Raw genomic sequence first — 20407 nt, 5'->3', positions numbered from 1 at the left:
AGCTCCGGGCGTGTGTGTGCGCGCGCGCGCTAGCGCGGGCGCGCTTTCACTAAGGGAAAATCTGTGGAAGCTGCTGAATGTTGTTGGCAGAGTGTTCTGGAGCCCAGCAAAAGCCTCCAAAGCACTTGAGCTTCCCGAAAGAAAAACAGAATAAATGAAAGAAAAGAAGGGAAGCCCGTTTCCCTAAAGCCCGGGTTTCCAATAGTCCTGTTTCTTCCCGGAGCTAAGCAGAGGCGTAGTTGGCAGTGGCCACTGCCCGCAGCTGGACTTGGAAAGACGGTTTTTCCCCAGTTTCAGGAGGAGGGAGGTGAGGGCCTTGCAGGACCTGGTCTAGGAACCTGCAAAAAGAACTCTGGGGTAAGTAGTGTTCTGGCACCGGAGCGGAAAGGGGGAAGGAGGAGGGGGCAGGAGAGGGACGAGAGAAAGAGAAGGGAATTAATTATGCAAAGAAAAAAATCCCCCAATATTCCACAGCAGAGGGAGAGCGCAGCACAGCACTCCCAAGATGAGTCAGCCCGGGTCTCCCGCGCCTAACCGGCTGGCGCAAAGTTCTTTTTAAGGAGAAGAAAAACTCCGCAAATCCTAGGTGGTGACAAAAGAAGCCCGGGCGGGGCGGAGTGAGGAGCTGGAGCCCGGCGCTGGGGCCGAGGCGGCTACCGCGGGGGCCCGAAGCTCCGACGCCCAGCTCTTTCCTTCTCCTTTTGGCCGCGTTAAGCCTCACCTCCCCACCCTGCCTCCCCCCCGGGCACCTGGCGGCCGGGTTGACATTTGGACTCCCGGCGGCAGCAAGGACGCTCACCTGGCCGAGCCCCGCTCCCTTCTCCTCCACCCCTCCCCCACCTGCCCTCCACCTCCCCTCAGAATCGGGAGGCGTCCGGATCCGTAGGCGAGGAAATAACGACCCCTGCAGTTGTATTGCGGAAAATCGCGGCGGCGGCGGCGGCGGCAGCGCTAGTCGCGGACGATGGAAGCGAGGCAACTGGAGGTTCCGGGGAGCCCAGGAAAATAGCAGAGGAACAGAAAGCGCGCACGCGACGCGGGGAGCCCGTAGGCTCCCGATGCTTCCGAGTACCTGGCTCCCCACGGTTCCCGTTCCGAGCCCTGGACGTGTCTCCCGAGCCGGGCTCCGAGGCGGCAGGCTGCGTGCGGACTTGGGCAGCCGGGAGGGTCGGCGGAGGCAGCTGGCGGCCAGCAGTTGCGGGCAATAATCCCTGCCTCTCTTTCTGTCTCTCTGTATGCTGTGTCTGCTCCTCCCCCCGGCCCCCGGAAGCAGGAGGAGAACGGCCCCGGAGCGGAGCAGCCACCTTCTGACCATGCCCTGGTGAGGTGGGCGGACTTCGAGGGCAACTCGTCGCGAACTGCCTGGGCTTAGCCAGCAAGCTGCGAGCTGCCAGGGGCCCGGAACTGCGCGGCAAGGCCCGGCGGGGGGCTATCGTCTATGACTTCTTGGGGCTCCAGGAGGATCGGGGTCTCGTTTTTGCAGGAAGAGCCCCGCGCTGGTGGCTTCAGGTGGCTGCCGCCGCCGCTGCTAGTGCTGTTTCCGCCGCTTGTGCAAGGAGTAGAGACCGGCGAGCAGGGAGACTTCCCGGGCAGCGAGGCATCGGACATGTGTCAGCACATCTGGGGCACACATCCGTCAAGCCCGAGGGGAGATTTGCTGGAACAATTCAAACTGCGATATTGATCTTGGGAGTCCCTGGCTGGCAGTCGGGTGGGAGTGCGAGTGTGCGCTCGCTAGGAAGTGTGTGCGTGTGTGCATGTGTGTGTGTGTGTGTGCGCGCGCGCGCGCCCTGTGGGGATTCCCCCCTTCCCCCCTGTTTTCCCGTCGAGTGATGCACTTGGAATGAGAATCAGAGGATGGAAATAGTCTGGGAGGTGCTTTTTCTTCTTCAAGCCAATTTCATCGTCTGCATATCAGGTATGGGACGCGCTGGAGTCACAGGCGGGTTCGGGTTATGTTGTGGTCTTTGGAATGTATGAGATTTTATTGTATGTAGGCAATCAAGTAGCCTTGCGGGGTGGGACGGGAGATGGGTGGTGGCAGAGACCCTTTCAGTTCTGCGGATTTGCTGCCTTCAGAATTGAACACCTTCTAAACCCAAGGGTGTGTGTGTGTGTGTGCGTGCGTGTGTGTGTGTGTTGGAGGTAGCATCTGCATGGAGTCCTGGAACATAGTAGGGGTGGAGGGATGAGAAAGAAGAGGCAGATGGGTGTTGATTTTCAACTGCTTTCCTGGTTGAGAACTCTGGTGAGGAAATCTGAGCCTTGGCAAACCCCACCACCATCCCTGGCTTTCAAAGTTCCCAAACTCTGGTGGTTCCTGGTTGAAAAAATGGACGCAGAGCCCTGCCCTGATATCTAGGCACTTTCAGGAAACTGCAGGATGATGCGGGGACTGGAGAGTACCAGCAGAGATCAGAGGGATGGAGAGGTACTCCATGCCTTCCCCAAACACATTAGGACCACCCCAAATAAAAGCAAAGCCTATCCAAGACAACATAATATCATAGATACCACTTTAGATGATGAGCTTTCCTAATTCCCAGTGGCAAGGATGTACTTACTGGCTCAGACTTACTGACCTCAGGCTACTTGTGCCAGTCTGTGGTTTTAGGAGCTAATGGGAAGCAAGGGCATTGAGATGAATGAAGTAGAGCTTGTGCCTGCCTCTGAGTGTGTGTGTGTGTATGTGTGTGTTGGGAAGGATTTTGATTTCCAAGCAATGTTCTTGTTGGTGCAGGGAGTTGGGAGTGTGGAGTGGAGATGTAAGAAAATGTCCCAGGATAAGCAGTATTCCCCAGTTCAGTTCAGTGCCTCCTCCCATTGACAGTGTCTACATTATTTCCCTCCACACTTGTCATTTAAGCAACCAGGTTAAGGCCCGTTTGCAGTACTCCCCTCTGCCTGCATTCCCTCTGCAGAATTGGGGACTCAGCCAACTTCCCATGAAGTCAGCAGAAGAGGAGATCAGGAATCTTGCCCCTGTGAGCAGGCATATTTGAGCAGCATTGGGGTGGAGGGACACATTTCCTGCATCTCCCTTCAGCTCCACTAATCCCCACCCTTTAAGCCAGACCAGATTCTGGATATTAAAAACACTTGTCTGCCCTTATCTGTTTGGGGCTGTTTGGGACTTGGCCCAAACTGTTTGGGGCTTGGCCACCCTAGTAATAAATTTGCCTCTATAATACTTTAGAGATATGTTGTGTACCTAGAAGACAATAAAAAGTGCCCTGGGGTCACTCCAAATCCTCTACTCTTTACCCATCCTACATCTAGGAGGAAGAATTCCCAGATGACTTGTAAAGGTTTATATCAGTTATATGTCCAGGGATAGACCGTGGTATCTCACAAGGCCACATTTTACATCTTTCTCTTCTACGTGCCTCTTTCAAACTCTCTCTCTTTTCTCCATGTTATTTCACTTGTTATAAAATAGTCTTTTCCTACCTCTTTCCAGCATCATAAATACTTTCAAATCAGACAAACCAGCTGAGTCCCTTTAAAATTTACAAAAGGTGAGCATTAACTAAAGCTCTGGACCTCCCCATCCTTTGTCCCCAACCCCACTCTTCATTTGGTCAGGCCAGCACAGCTGAGAATGGGCCTGTTCTTAGCCTCCAAAAAAGGCATTAGTGGGATACTCTTCACAGCTATACTTGATTTGGTGTATCAGCAACTAAATTGTATAAATAGAAGCATTAGGAGAGGATTATTTCCAACCCAGGAGAGTTGCTATGTGGCCTTTCACATGTATTTACTAAATAATCATCATTGCTATGTAATGAGAAGATAAAAGTATAAGGAAAATTGCTAGCTATTAGCTAAATATGGAAAACTAGGTTAGCGTTCCAAATGCCTAGTTAGGATCAGCATTAATTTACACTTTATGAAGACATTTAGGCAGAGATGCAACATTATGGACTGTATATTTACACATTCATAAACTTAACTTTAAAAGGCCATTCTTTCTCCAAAGCCAGGGTGGCTTCCTCCCTCTATAAGAAGAACTGCTCATTCAGTGATGTCCATGTATGTCACAATTCTGATTAGTAATATAGTTATGACTCACATTTGTCACAGTTTGGGGGACTTTGTTTTCCCATCTGGCAGCCTTAAGAGGTATAGGTATGCAATACACTAAGGTTAAATAATTGTGGCTCAGGGAGTGGTTAGTGGGCCTATCATTTCTGTTTGCATGATTTGCAGTTTTAATTTAATCATGAATGAGCTTTACCAAAAGGAATGTAAGCCTGTATTCATAGAAGCTGCTAAATCTTAAAAAGAAAAGCACCTCTCTATCATCTTGGGATCAATTGCCCTGCCTAGTAAATGGGTACTAATTGTTAGTGAGTTACCAGGCATCTATAATTGATGCATTTGTAGGGTTGATTTCATTACTGAGGAATACCAGACTAGAAAAGGGCAGCAAAAGTCTGCAGTGTAAACATTCTGCAGAAGGAATATTTTGGAATTAAACTTGGCCTGTAGAAGGTATATTGACTGAATATCAGTTGGCTTTCAGGAACATTCTGGAACTTTGTAACAGTGTTTTGTTAACCAAAGGTTCCTACCCTCATCCTACCCCACCCCCCAAATTAAAAGTACACGCAAAGGAGTTTTCTCCCTGGGTCTATGTGGCTATATTGCTTAAAATACAGACAACTGGGCTTGTATGTTTGATGGCTCTGCATTAATCATTTGATTGTGATGAAGCTGAGGAAATGGGACTGCGGTCTGCTAGCTAGCTTAGCCAGGCTTGGCTAGCTGCTGGGGAAGTAGCATGTGTGCCTTCCATTTGAGAGAATTTGGCTACTTAAGGACAGCACAGCTAGTCTGAAGAGGGAATGCCATGATCTGGGAGTTCTTGGGGCTCTACGTTCGACTCATATTTAATTTTACTGAAAATGTAAGGCAGCCAAGATCTGTGGAGATGACAGGCAGGGAGGGAGGGAAAGAGAGGGAGGGAGGGAGGGAGGGAGAGAGAGAGAGAGAGAGAGAGAGAGAGAGAGAGAGAGAGAGAGAGAGAGAGAAAACCAGGATGATATTTCCCTGTGCTAGCAAGAGCACATTCCCTTCTTACAAAAGCAGCACATGTCAGCGAGAATGAATACTTAGCAGCACCAGGAGAGAATTTCTTGGTCCAAAGAGAGCTGACTTAATTTACATTGCACATCCTACTTCCCTATACTTTATTTCCCTTTACTTCCTTGTTTATTCATAATAATAACAGCAATAGTAATTAGAATTATGTGGTACTTTCACATGTATTGCACAATATTGCACACATTTTAACTCATCTAGTCTCAGAATTTGTAGGGTGATTTTATAAATAAGCCAACCAAAGGCCACAGAGGTTCAGCTTGGAGGATTCACACCCAGTTCTGAGTCAAAATTCAGTGTATCATTTATGCTTTGTTACAAGATTTCTTTTAAATGTTTTTATTAAGTATTCTTTTATTTTGATGTTTCCAATTGAAAAAGTAAATTGTGTTAAATGGATGTAAATCTTAGAAAGCTTAGAAGTGGAAGTTTAGGGTGATTGTAGCCTAGAGCTAGAATTAAGATGGTATTTGAGTTGTACATGACTGTCATTCAAACAGGTAACACTGTTACTCATTTGCCCCCAGTGCCTTATGATCAGCAATACCTGTAAGAAATGAATGTTTCATATATTCTCTCCCAATCTGAAAATTAAAATGGTTTCACATTAATGGTTTACATTTAGAAATGGGGTAATAGTACATACCTCACATTTGTTATATAGATTAAATTAGATAATATGGTCAATGATTTTCACTTAGCACAGTGTCTCAGTCAGAGTAAGCTTGCAATAGTATATTTTTTCCTACAAACCTGACATTGCAGGGTTTGTGAGGAATAGGATAGAACCTTTACCTTCCTCCCTTACAACTTGTTTAAAAGCAAAAAAAATATCATTAACTAGTGCATTTTATAACATTGAGTACAAATCCTACTTTCAGTGAAGTCTTGGCTTAACAACTTTGAAATGTTTCTTAATTTTCTTTCTCTTATAAATGAGACTGGTAACGTTAGGCTTTGGGGCATAGTCATGAGTGTAACCCACTTTATCCCTGTGAGCCCATTATGGAGGTGAGGCTTGGAAAGTTAAATAAATCACTGGGAACAAAGTAGTGCTTATTCCCAGGGGAGCAACAATTTTCTTCTTTCTTCTTGTAAATTATTACTCAGTATAGACTCAACTTTCAGGTGCTTCCAAAATGGCAAACTGCATATGCTGTCAATATGATTTGAAATAGAAAGTTCCATTAAATATAAAAAAGAGCTCCACCCCAGTAAAGAATCTGATGATCTTATTGGCAATACGGTTTGTTTAAACCCAGTTTCGCATGTGATGTCACATAGACTCTTCATTGACAGATACCATAGATAACAGATATCATAGATGGGACTCTCCTGGCAGTGAGACGAGAGGCTTCCTGAGTAAATACACTATGGGGGGAGGGGGGGAAGAATTGTCAATGTTGAGAAACATTTTCTTGGGTGGGGAGGGGGGGTTTGATTGCCACCCTAGGTCGTCATACTTAACATCCCACCTTTTCACCTTAATTAAGCATTACATATTTGGGCCTGAGGTTTAGGCCAGGAACACATGCAGGTACCATAAATGTGTACAGTAGTAGGCCATTGTGTAAAGAATGTGGGAGTTTGAAGACCCACCCTGCAATCAAACTCTGCCTTAATTACCTATGTGATTTTGGGCAATTCTCTTAGCCTCTTAGACTCTCAGTTTCCTCATCTGTGAAATGAAAAGTTATATCTTCTTTGCCTATTTCAAAGAATTGTTGAGGGAAACATCAGAGAGTGATCCTGAATGTTCTTTGTGTTATACAAATGTAAAGTTATCTGTGTCTTTACTATATTATGGAATGATCCATGCATAAGATATAGCTTTAAAATAAAAGTTGAGATACATACACATAATGTAGAGTGATATTAAATACTACAAATAATACTTAATGGTGTAGATATAGTTGTGAAAGCAAAGTTGTAATGCACAAAATGTATCATGATATAAAACAGTACGAATAATGCCAAATTGTTTGATAAAGTACATACATGCTATGTAAGAGAGAAGTCCAGACATGAAGGAAAAGGAGGATATTAGATAGATGTTAAAGGTTTGGATAGAAGAGTTGGAGGGGACCACATCATCAGAAGGAGAGGGAAAGGAATGAGTAAGATGTACAGTGAAGACTGTCGCAATTGGAAAAAAGATTCACTTTAGGAGATACTGGAAAGTTGGGAGGAGCCCACTTAGAGAGCTGTTGAATTGAGAGAATATGGAGTGTCCTAATATATTTAATTTCTTGGTGATTTTTATTTTTTCTTATTATGGATCTTTACATGGATTCAATGGATTGAGCTTGGTTAAAATTTGTTTGAAATTCTAACATTTCTTTAGATTTTAAATTTGTGTTGCGTGTCTCCAACTACTGCTCTCAAATCTCTCAAATCTGTTTGAGATTGTAGTTGAGTTTTGGGGAAACTTCAGCTTTCTCAACTGTAAAATGGAGATGGTACTTATTTCCCAAGATTGTTGATCCTACAGGATAATTGTAAGGAGCAAAACACTATTTGTAAATGCCTAGCATCGTATCTGGAATACAGTAATCACTGACCAAATTACACATATGATATAAGAGTAAGCGTGGGCTTTGGAACCAAACTAGGTCTAAATGTGAATACTACCTTTAGCATTCACTCTCTGTGTGATCTTAGGTAAGTTCTTTACATTCTCTGAGTCTCTGTAAAATCTGTAAAATGAGGATTGGAGAAAATGTACATAAGATCCTGTCAAAGTGCTTGACGTGTGGTAGTCTCTCAGTGAATTGGAGCTGTTCCCATAAAATTATTATCATCAATAACAATACTTATTTTGACACTTTGGACCTGTTTTTGTAAATTACAATTAATTTTTCAGTCATTTCTTTGTGTTCAACAAAACAGTATTGCCAGTTAACTGCGTGCCAAGCATAGGAATTACAAAAATGAACAAACAACACTTGGTCTTTAGTATTTATAACATGGTATGCATGTTATGTGATAGAGTTGTGTTCAGAGTGCTTTATATATATATATATTATATGTATATAATATATATATATTTTTTATATATATATATATATTTTTTTCGGTATGCGGGCCTCTCGCTGTTGTGGCCTCTCCTGTTGCGGAGCACAGGCTCCGGATGCGCAGGCTCAGCTATCATGGCTAACGGACTCAGCTGCTCCGCGGCATGTGGGATCTTCCCAGACCAGGGCACGAACCCATGTCCCCTGCATCGGCAGGCGGACTCTCAACCACTGCGCCACCAGGGAAGCCCTGCTTTTCATATTTTTAATTATTATTTTAAATTATTTATATATTTAATTATTTTATATTTTAAATTTGTTTAATTATAAAGAAAGAGAGTTAATTCTGTTAGAAGTTGGAAGATGCAATTGGGGAAGGGGTAGGGTTTATGGAGGAGAAAACAGTTGAACTAGGGTTGGAAGGATACATGAGATTTCTAAAGAAGAGGAAAAAAGAAAGACATACCATGAGGCAAGAATAGTATGTTCTTATACAAGAAGTGATAAAAAAAACCCACAAAAGTATCAGAAGTATGGTGAAATGAGCATATAAAATAGATGGGTTAGATTAAGTGACTGGATATAGGCTAGAAGAATAACGGGGCCAATTTAAAGGGGTTTGCAAGCTAAGGTAAGAATTTTAGATGGTATCTTTTAGTTATGAGGAGCAAAGGTAGAGATAAAGAAAATGGCAATCAGGTTTGTGTGCAATTTAATGATACTTTTATACTTTTATTGCAATAAGCAATAACTTAGAAACCCAACTACTTCTTGTCAATCTTTATTCTTGCTCACAAAACCTGTTTAAAAAAATACTGGCCTAATAGATTAATTAGGCCATTATGGGACATTCTGAGGGACACACTTAAAAGAAAAAATCAGAGTTGTCCTATCTCTTATGCACCTCCTATACCCTAATCTTTAAGATTTAGTATTTTCATAATACACAAATGCAAATATCTCCAATTTTGTACTTCAATAATAATAATAGTGTCTTTAGCATTAGATAAAGGCTAAGAGAAATGAATCATCCATACATGATTTTGTGTTGTGAAGATTGTGTGCCAAGTAACAGATGTGCTATTTGACATGAAACCAATGGTTAAAGCACTGCAAACCATTTTACATCAGCTTTACCTTATTATACTCTGTACAACTCTTATTTCCAATAGACTGCATGTTCACTTGGGAGAGTATACTCTTGGTCCACTAAATTGTATACCCATTTCACCCTTTCAATTGTCCAGTTAATAGAAAGTATGTATAGAGACCTAAAATGAAATGGCTTCCTTTGTTTACTTAATCATTCAAAATTTATTGAGGGTGCTCTATATTTAAGATACTGGGGATCCAACAGGAATGAGTAAGACAACTGACCTTTCCCTCCAAGAATTCATAACCTTCTAGCAGGACACTGATTTTAAAAATATTAGTAGTTATAGCAGACTGTGATAAGTACTGTAGTGAAAAGAGATACAGCAGTATGTGAATAGGACAGAGAAGGGGCACCTGACTCATTCTGGAGGTGGAAGTGCTAGAAGAAGGAGAGTAAATAGTGTCAGAGGCTGTTTGGGGTGAGTCTTAAAGAAAGCTAAAGAGTTGGCTTGGAAGATTTCTGCTGATTGACCAGGAGTGTGATAGGGGAGGGATGATCATAGGAAACAACATTTGTAAAGACAGGGCAATCAGATAGGACATAATGAATTCAGGGGAAGGTGAAGAGGTAAGTATGGCAACAACTAGAGGGTGGAGTGTAAAGGCCGAGATAGAATAGCATATAAGAAATATGATGCTAATAACAGTAATAGCTTACATATAATAGTAGTAAAAATTACCCTTGTGCCTCTCTGTGCAAGGAGGGCATATTTTAAGGCTCAGGGGGATAGGTCTAGTTTATACCTTTATCTTCTTTAGGAGCAGACCAGTCAGGGTTAAAGCTTTTGGCTTTAGTCCAGCTATGCTCCATTTGGCCCAGAACACTAGTTATTTTCCAGTATCGTCTCTAGTTCCATGTAGCTTCCCAGAAGCTTTTGTGATAACTCAGATTTAGACTACAGAATTTACCTCCTTACTTAGTTTGTATTTCTACCCTAGGAAAAAGAGCCAAGATGCTATTGGTTGACCCTAGATTTTGAAATATGGCAACTATCATTTTATTGCCTTTGGTAATTGAATCTTTCCTGCAACTTTCTGCCGTTTTCATCTTGTGTAATCTTAAACAAAACTTTAAAGGATTTATAACATGTAAGGGTGGGGTGGGTGCTGTGAATGCTAATGAATGGTCTGGGATTGCCTTTATAACACAGCCATAATTGCTTTTATTAGCAAGATTGGACTGGTAATGGGGTAGCCAGTGTTTAGGTTTGAGTTCATTTGCATTAAGGTGCCATCAGGATGGAAGTGGAAAGATCTTCAGTGGTTGTGAAGGAGACAGTCTACAAATGCCTTTTCCTCCTGATCCAGGAGAGGTGGGACCTTTGTCACAGTAAATGGAGAATTAATCTTTAACTTTGTCCCATACTTAACGCCCATAGGCCGAAGGGGCTGGCAGTAGGAAATGAAGCCTGTGACTTTCAGGTGAATTTACCAGAGCCAAGTCCTGCTGTTTTCACAACACATTTGGCAGCAAAGCCACAGTTGGAATAAACATATTTACTGAAGGATATGAGTCAACATATTCCTCTTCTGCTGCTCCCTCTTCCTGCCATACACACAAGTTACCTTTCACCTTTAAGGAAAACAATTTTGATGGCAGCACTTATTGAGTAGGGACCATTCCTCTTCCATGATTTTGGAATAATATAAATACCTCATAGGATTCTTGAAAAGGACAGATATTGGTACATGTCTATGGAAGGGTTCTCTCCCACTCTGAAGGTGTTTAATGCGTTGGTTCATTAATTTCACAAATGCTAATAAATGCCTCCTATCAGTGAGGCGCTGGGCCAGACAGAAGTTAAAATATAGTAAGCTAAACAGCCTTGCCTTTGTAGAATGTATATTTAGTGATACACAATTTTTTTCCCATTGCTCAAACTAGAACCTGGCATTTTAGTAGATACTCAATAATAAGTGAGTGAGTTGATATATAAATGAATAATAAGGATTGATTTAGAATGGCTTTTCTTCCTTCACAGGAGACTGGGAAACAAGATTCAGATCTTGTATGGAGGTTAAGAGGGAGGGAAAATAAAGAAGACTTCTCTGTTAGCTGCCCTTTTGCTTCTACTGCATGCAGTCAGAACTGAAACTTTCCCAGGGAACAATTTATTGGATAGCTTTGTATTTCCTTCTCAGACTCAACTCTTATCTGCATTTGACAAACCAACCTTAGTCAGGGCACTTCACCATTGTTTAAAATGTATTTCTGCTCCTTTGTGTTCTGAGATACCATCCTGTGAGACTTGAATTAGGGCGATTAAGGATCCATGGATGCATTGTTGTTCTTTTTTCATTCCATCTCTGTTCCTATTAAAGGAAATTGCTAAGGATATGGTTGTTTTCTCACTGGGTTCCAGCTTGGGAGAAGCCAGCACTTGAGAAAGCTCACTGTTCTTTAGTTAGCAATGAACTAGAGTGCTTCAGGGGAAAAGCCTACCCACCCTTTAGTCTTGAGGCAGAGCAATACAGGAAACTGTTTTCTAAGGTGTTTTTAGTCTTGTGTCAGAAAACTTTACCCCCCCGCCCCCGCCCCCGCCCAACCTTGCCCAGCCTTTAGAAACAGAACTGTGGCACCCAACAGTTTTTACCATGGGGGGGCGGAGGCGGGTATTTCCAAGAGCCTAGAAATTGAAAGAACATAGTTTATTTGCTGTTCTTGGCTGTACATTCTGCCTATAATCTCCTAGTTGATCTTTATAACTGTGAGGAAATGGTCAGTTAGGTAGTTTGTTGTTTGTTTGCTTGTTAATTTTAGAAAAAAATAAGAGGAGGTTATAGAAAAAAGTCTCCTACTGTTAATCTTGCAGTACATGTATGGAAATTATACTGATAGTTAGAAAGTGAGGCATCTACGTATAATAAATGTTTGTTGTATGGCCTGGGTGTAAATAGAAATATATCACTGGCTGGCTGTCTTGCAGTACACAGTAATGATACCAGCTCTAAGTCACTCACATCTTATAGAATGAAATATAATGTAGTGAAGTCATCATTTTTTGTTATCTCTAACAGGTTCCACCCCTGTTTTTCCACTGTTATGAAGACGTTCTTCGTGGCCTTTTAGTTTGTGTCTTTGAAGTTCTGTGTTGTAGTGACTAAATGAGAGTCCTATGCAATTAAAATAGTGTGTGAGTTGGTGCAGCCTTTTTTTTTTTTGGTTCCTCTTGCTTTTAGAATTGCTGAAATTAGAGCCTGACTGAGCCAGGTAAAGTTTTATAATGTTCTATATCTAAAGGTAAAATGTGTCAAATTAAAAATGAGAGTTTTATTTGTGCATTTGCTGTTTAGTTTAATTGTGTGTTCAATTGAAATGCTCCTCTTTGATCAGTACTCCTTACAAGCAAGGGACTGTATATGCAAGTGTTTTAGTGTTACAAACATGCATGATACTAGAAGTCATTGACTTAATTTTAATGCTAAATATAATAGAAGAAGAGTATCAAAGAAAATTTAGGAAAACAAACTGATTCTTCTTAGACTAAATTTTCATTTCCCAAAGTTTGCAATTATAACTTTTTTCCCTTAAAGCTTTGTACTTAAAAAAAATTTTTACGTTATATCTTAAGTATTCCCCCATGTTGCTTCCTAGTTGTATTAGTTTAGGAAATCCAGGACTTTGTGACTGGTAAACCCCACAGTCTCAGTAACATAACACAGTAGAAGCTTACTTCCTGCTCACATTAATTGTCTAATTGGTGTCAGTTTGTGTGTGTGTGTGTGTGTGTGTGTGTGTGTGTGTGTGTGAGAGAGAGAGAGAGAGAGAGAGAGAGAGAGAGAGAGAGAGAGAGAGAGAGAGAATAGGGGCTTGGTGAGGGGGAAGGGATAAAAGAGAAGGAATCCTGTCTGTGTAGTGACTTGGGAGTCTCAAGGCTGATAGTCTCTGCTATCTTCAAGACATGGCTTCCAATGTTGTTCTGGACATCAACATTAACAGCTGGAAAAAGAGTGAGGAGGACGATCATGGGAGAGGTGTTTATGGGCCTAACAGGAAAACTGTACCTCACTTCTGGTCAATCACATGGCAACATCTTATTGCAAAAGAGTTTGAGAATTGCAGGCTAGTCACAAGACTAGCCTTAGCCCAGGAACAAAGGGAACATGGTCTAGTGAACAATTGGCTAGTATTTGCCACTTTAACATTTATGATTTTCTTTGTAATAGTTTCATAATATTTTATTCATCTAAAATAGCATTATTTATATTTCTCTTTTTCCCTATTTTGGAGCATCTATGTTATTTCTAGATTTGTCATTTTGGGCATATGTTTTTATGTCTATAGATATTTATTTCTATTGAATTATTTCTTTAAAATAATCCCAGTATTATGATTACTGGGTAAAACAGTGTGAAGTTCTTTATGTTTTTACCATATTATATCCATAAGTAATATATAACCTGTGTATAAGTCGCCAGGAATATACTTGAATTCCTGGAGGAAGTAAACAAGTATGTAGAACAGTTATTAAGCTTTCAAAGATCTGTTTAAAAATACCCAAATTCAACTGAGTAAATTTTAAAGATACTATTGGTGTTTATTCAACAATTCATACATTGAGCAGCATCCCATCTAGCAGATAGAAAGGAGCTCCAAAGAGCTGTACAAATTGGAAGATTTTATAGGCAGAAGAGGGTGGGACAGGAAAGTTACTAGCAAAGACTTGATTGTTTCAGACAAGGCCACATTCCTTTGGGGGACAGTAGGAATCTACCTGGCATATTACCTCATTAGTGCTGACCAGGAAATTCCAGAGTGACTGGTTAAGATTATATTCCTGAAAAAGGCTGAAACTGCAGTTAGGTTAGGTATTAAGTCTTGATTTGGTGACATGGGCCTTAGCATAGATGACTCTATTTTGGGCCTGTTGTCTCTTTTTTGACAGATCCTTTCAATAGTGGTCCACTCCCAGAAAGTATTAAGCAAAAACCAGATAGCCATGGCATTCAAGATGTTATTTTTGCTTAATAAGTCAGATCAGTGACAGGAAACCATGGTTAAGGACAAGCAAATAGCTTTCCTAAGTTCAGAAATTTGAGCCTACTTAAGTATTCTTCCTAGAGCATATTTTCATAAATTATAGGGAAGAATGGCTCAGGTGGTTTGCAGAAAAGATTACTGGGATGGAAGTTAGAACATGTTGTGGTTAGTACTTGTTTTGCCACTGTATTGTGTTGTGAAGTATGTAGTTTTACTGGTCTGAATCCCAGTTTTCTCCTTTTAAACAGGGATATTGGACTGGTTAATTTCTAGGTCCCTTTCCAACTTGGAAATTTTATAGTGTTATGAAACTTTTAAGAAAATTATCAAAGTTTACTGTTGATGCTAAACTTTTCCAGTTTTTGAAATGTCAAAGCAGCAAGATTAAATTAGAGGAAGAACTTTGGAGGTTGTGAGTGAGCAGAAAAGTGGGAAGTGACTCTTGAGATGGGCAAGTGTAAGGATAAGGCATAATGAAAGACCAACCCAAACCATATTTGTGGAATTCTGACCTTGTAGCTCTCTAGTAAGACCCTGAGAAAGAGTCCAGGGGCCATCATTGACTACTCCATAAAAGCATTTACTGAAAACCTTGCCGGCGGCGTCTTTATATTAAAGTCTTAGAATTTTATCTTAACTCTGCTGTTACTTTTTGTGTGAGGTTAAGAAGTTACTTAAAATGTCTAATCCTTAGTGTTCTCTTTTGAAAACTGGAGGAATAACATCTATTTTTGGAGTTAAGGGAGACTGAAATTTAAAAATGCAGCATAGTGCTTGGCATATGTACTTAATAAATGGTGGGTTTTGTATTGTTATAGCTGAAGCTAAAAGAGCAAAAGACATGTTGGGAAATATTAGGAAGGAATTTGGCAATATCATTTAAAACATGAGAATTAAATGAGCCAGTTCATGTGAATGTGTTTAGCACAATGCCTGCACATAACACATAATCAGTTAAGGTTGGTTGAATCTGATTCACTAGGGGAAGCTGGGATGTTTGGAGAATACTTTAGAGATTATAAGAAAGAAGACCATCATGTCTTTGTCATAAAAATGATCTTCAGAGATAACTTACTGAGTCTGGCCCACAGTCTTCTTTAATATTAAAAAAGTTAATGACATATTTTAATTTTATAACTAGGGTTTAGACTTACCAAGGCCTCTAATACAGTGTATGGTCTCATGTGACCCAGTAAATACTCAACCCTCGCAATGATGGCATAAACAAAATCTTGATTCAGGAATGTGCCCGTAGTTTTTCTTGCTTGATACGTTAGTAAATATTGGCTTATTGGCCAGAGCAATAAAGATATGAGGTATTATGATCCAGTCCATTTATGAGAAAATATATAATATTTACATGTTTTAAAACTGTCACTTGTTCATTTTTACTACAATCTGGTTGCTCTCTTTTCTTTTCATTATTTAGTTTTGCCAGCTTTCTCAAGCACTAATTTACACACATGGTAACCTTAAGCATGTTTTTTCAATAAATTTTCAACATGAGAAGATAGTTTTGATTTATGTTTCACATTCACTTAAGAGAATGATTTTTAAAATGATAATTAAATGCTAGGCCATTTGTGGGATTGCAACGTGGTTCCTTTTCAAATACAGCTGTTCTGAGAATTTAAGCAAAAGGCAAAAAGAAAAACAAGAAATAGGACAGATGACAAGTGCTGTATTGATGTTAAGTAAAAACAAGCAAACTGTGACCTACATCAGCCGGTCTCTAGGGAGCTGGTTTTGGAGCTTTTTTGAGTGTTTGGGTATTTTGTGGGATTTTTTTCTCCAATCACTTTGGTAGAGGCTGGATTACAATTGAGAGTGCAGAGATTAATGGCCTGTTGTGACTAATCCACTAAGCCCCTACTCTTATTTCTCTTAAATTGATTGAATTTAGAGAAACCAAAGATAGGCCCATACCAGCTACCCTGATATTAGATCCCAGTGAATTAATGAGTCTTAATAGCTCTAAGTACATGTAACCAAGAATCATGGCACCTTCATGGAATGTAGTCACTTTTTTGCATTAGGAAATTATTTTATTAGTTGCTTAGTAGAGTAGATCCCAAGGTGTTGTTTCATAATCTTTTTTTTTTTAAGAAAACATTTTCACATGATTACATTTGGAATTATAACACTAATATATTCAATTTTAATTAATTTAGAGAATAAGAGAAAAAGAAACAGATCACCTGTAATCACATAACTTTAATGCAGCTGTTGTTAACAGGTTGTTCCCCTCTAGGTTTTATTTATAAGCATTTTTACTTATTTGAAATTGTATTCCACTATTATGCTTGAGCAAAAAGTCATGTGAGATAAATATATGGTTTGTGTGCCATAAAGCAAGGCCCACCTAAAATGTAGACAAAAAATAGTGTGAAAATAATTATATATAGAGATGGATAGATACAGCATTGATTTAAAAAATCACAATTTTATGTTAAATTAGTGAACTCAGATTGGATGAAATTTGAACAGAATTTAAATTTCTAAATCTTTTTTTTACATCTTCATTGGAGTATAATTGCTTTACAGTGGTGTGCTAGTTTCTGCTTTATAACAAAGTGAATCAGTTATACATATACATATGTTCCCATATCTCTTCCCTTTTGCGTCTCCCTCCTTCCCACCCTCCCAATCCCACCCCTAAAGGCGGTCACAAAAAATCGAGCTGATCTCCCTGTGCTATGCAGCTGCTTCCCACTAGCTATCTACCTTATGTTTGGTAGTGTATATATGTCCATGCCTCTCTCTCACTTTGTCACAGCTTACCCTTCCCCCTCCCCATATCCTCAAGTCCATTCTCTAGTAGGACTGTGTCTTTATTCCTGTCTTACCCCTAGGTTCTTCATGCCATTTTTTTCCCTTAAATTCCATATAAATGTGTTAGCATACGGTATTTGGCTTTGTCTTTCTGACTTACTTCACTCTGTGTGACAGACTCTAGGTCTATGCACCTCATTACAAATAGCTCAATTTCGTTTCTTTTTATGGCTGAGTAATATTCCATGGTATATATGGCCACATCTTCTTTATCCATTCATTCGATGGTGGACACTTAGGTTGTTTCCATCTCTGGGCTATTGTAAATAGAGCTGCAATGACCATTTTGGTACATGACTCTTTCTGAATTATGGTTTTCTCAGGGTATATGCCCAGTAGTGGGATTGCTGGGTCATATGGTAGTTCTATTTGTAGTTTTTTAAGGAACCTCCATACTGTTCTCCATACTGGCTGTATTAATTTACATTCCCACCAACAGTGCAAGAGTGTTCCCTTTTCTCCACACCCTCTCCAGCATTATTGTTTCTAGTTTTTTGATGATGGCCGTTCTGACTGGTGTGAGATGATATCTCATTGTAGTTTTGATTTGCATTTCTCTAATGATTAATGATGTTGAGCATTCTTTCATGTGTTTGTTGGCAATCTGTATATCTTCTTTGGAGAAATGTCTATTTAGGTCTTCTGCCCATTTTTGGATTGGGCTATTTGTTTTTTTCCTATTTGTTTTTTTGTTATTTGTTTTTTGTTTTGTTTTGTTTTGAGATTAATCCTTTGTCAGTTGCTTCATTTGCAAATATTTTCTCCCATTCTGAGGGTTGTCTTTTGGTCTTCTTTATGGTTTCCTTTGCTGTGCAAAAGCTTTGAAGTTTCATTATGTCCCATTTGTTTACTTTTGTTTTTATTTCCATTTCTCTAGGAGGTGGGTCAAAAAGGATCTTGTTGTGATTTATGTCATAGAGTGTTCTGCCTATGTTTTCCTCTAAGAGTTTGATAGCATCTGGCCTTACATTTAGGTCTTTAATCCATTTTGAGCTTATTTTTGTGTATGGTGTTAGGGAGTGATCTAATCTCATACTTTTACAAGAACCTGCCCAGTTTTCCCAGCACCACTTATTGAAGAGGCTGTCCTTTCTCCACTGTACATTACTGCCTCCTTTATCAAAGATAAGGTGACCATATGTGTGTGGATTTATCTCTGGGTTTTCTATCCTGTTCCATTGATCTATCTTTCTGTTTTTGTGCCAGTACCATACTGTCTTGATTACTGTAGCTTTGTAGTGTAATCTAAAGTTGGGGAGCCTGATTCCTCCAACTCCATTTTTTGTTCTCAAGATTGCTTTGGCTATTTGGTGTCTTTTGTGTTTCCATACAAATTGTGAATTTTTTTGTTCTAGTTCTGTGAAAAATGCCAGTGGTACTTTGATAGGGATTGCATTGAATCTGTAGATTGCTTTGGGTAGTAGAGTCATTTTCACAATGTTGATTCTTCCAATCCAAGAACATGGTATATCTCTCCATCTATTTGTATCATCTTTAATTTCTTTCATCCGTGTCTTATAATTTTCTGCATACAGGTCTTTTGTCTCCTTAGGTAGATTTATTCCTAGATATTTTATTCTTTTTGTTGCAATGGTAAATGGGAGTGTTTCCTTAATTTCTCTTTCAGATTTTTCATCATTAGTGTATAGGAATGCCAGAGATTTCTGTGCATTAATTTTGTATCCTGCTACTTTACCAAATTCATTGATCAGCACTAGTACTTTTCTGGTAGCATCTTTAGGATTCTCTATGTATAGTATCATGTCATCTGCAAATAGTGACAGTTTTACTTCTTCTTTTCCAATTTGGATTCCTTTTATTGCCTTTTCTTCCCTGATTGCTGTGGCTAAAACTTCCAGAACTAGGTAGAATAAGAGTGGTAAGAGTGGGCAACCTTGTCTTTTTCCTGATCTTAGTGGAAATGCTTTCAGTTTTTCACCATTGAGGACGATGTTGGCTGTGGGTTCGTCATGTATGGCCTTTATGATGTTGAGGAAAGTTCCCTCTATGCGTACTTTCTGCAGGGTTTTTATCATAAATGGGTGTTGAATTTTGTTGAAAGCTTTCTCTGCATCCATTGAGATTATCTTATGGTTTTTCTCCTTCAATTTGTTAAGATGGTTTATCACATTGATAGATTTGCATATATTGAAGAATCCTTGCATTCCTGGAATAAACCCCACTTGATCATGGTGTATGATCCTTTTAATGTGCTGTTGGATTCTGTTTGCTAGTATTTTGTTGAGCATTTTTGCATCTATGTTCATCAGTTATATTGGCCTATAGTTTTCTCTCTTTGCGACATCCTTGTCTGGTTTTGGTAGCAAGGTGATGGTGGCCTCATAGAATGAGTTTGGGAGTGTTCCTCCCTCTGCTATATTTTGGAAGAGTGTGAGAAGGATAGGTGTTAGCTCTTCTCTGAATGTTTGATAGAATTCGCCTGTGAAGGCATATGGTCCTGGGCTTTTGTTTTTTGGAAGATTTTTAATCACAGTTTCAATTTCAGTGCTTATGATTGGTCTGTTCATATTTTCTATTTCTTCCTGATTCAGTCTCGGCAGGTTGTGCATTTCTAAGAATTTGTCCATTTCTTCCAGGTTGTCCATTTTATTGGCATAGAGTTGCTTTTAGTAATTTCTCATGATCCTTTGTGTTTCTGCAGTGTCAGTTGTTACTTCTCCTTTTTCATTTTTAATTCTATTGATTTTTATCTTCTCCTTTTTTTTCTTGATGAGTCTGGCTAGTGGTTTATCAATTTTGTTTATCTTCTTAAAGAACCAGCTTTTAGTTTTATTGATCTTTGCTATTGTTTCCTTCATTTCTTTTTCATTTATTTCTGATCTGATTTTTATGATTTCTTTCCTTCTGCTAACTTTGGGGTTTTTTCTTTCTTCTTTCTCTAATTGCTTTAGGTGCAAGGTTAGGTTGTTTATTCGAGATGCTTCCTGTTTCTTAAGATAGTATTGTATTGCTATAAACTTCCCTCTTAGAACTGCTTTTGCTGCATCCCATAGGATTTGGGTCATCGTGTCTCCATTGTCATTTGTTTCTAGGTATTATTTTATTTCCTATTTGATTTCTTCAGTGATCACTTCGTTATTAAGTAGTGTATTGTTTAGCCTCCATGTGTTTGTATTTTTTACAGATCTTTTCCTGTAATTGATATCTAGTCTCAAAGCATTGTGGTCGGAAAAGATACTTGATATAATTTCAATTTTCTTAAATTTATCAAGGCTTGATTTGTGACCCAAGATATTATCTACCCTGGAGAATGTTCCATGAGCACTTGAGAAAAATGTGTATTCTGTTGTTTTTGGATGGA

General features: G+C 39.7%; 1 protein-coding gene across 1 annotated transcript in view; it reads left to right on the top strand.

Moving 5' to 3' along the window:
* Nucleotides 1-570: 570 nt before the first annotated feature.
* The window catches only part of CA10 (carbonic anhydrase 10), a 626304-nt gene continuing 606467 nt past the window's right edge, over nucleotides 571-20407 (top strand). Inside the window, exon 1 of the mRNA XM_060133527.1 lies at nucleotides 571-1918. Within this exon, the coding sequence (XP_059989510.1) occupies nucleotides 1858-1918 (61 nt within the window). The 5' untranslated portion in view covers nucleotides 571-1857. The remainder of the gene's footprint in view (nucleotides 1919-20407) is intronic.

The sequence above is a fragment of the Lagenorhynchus albirostris genome, chromosome 20 (assembly GCF_949774975.1).
Source record: "Lagenorhynchus albirostris chromosome 20, mLagAlb1.1, whole genome shotgun sequence".
Classification (NCBI taxonomy): domain Eukaryota; kingdom Metazoa; phylum Chordata; class Mammalia; order Artiodactyla; family Delphinidae; genus Lagenorhynchus; species Lagenorhynchus albirostris.
Note: the sequence above shows the minus strand (reverse complement) of the source record. Positions and strands in the feature narration are given on the sequence as shown.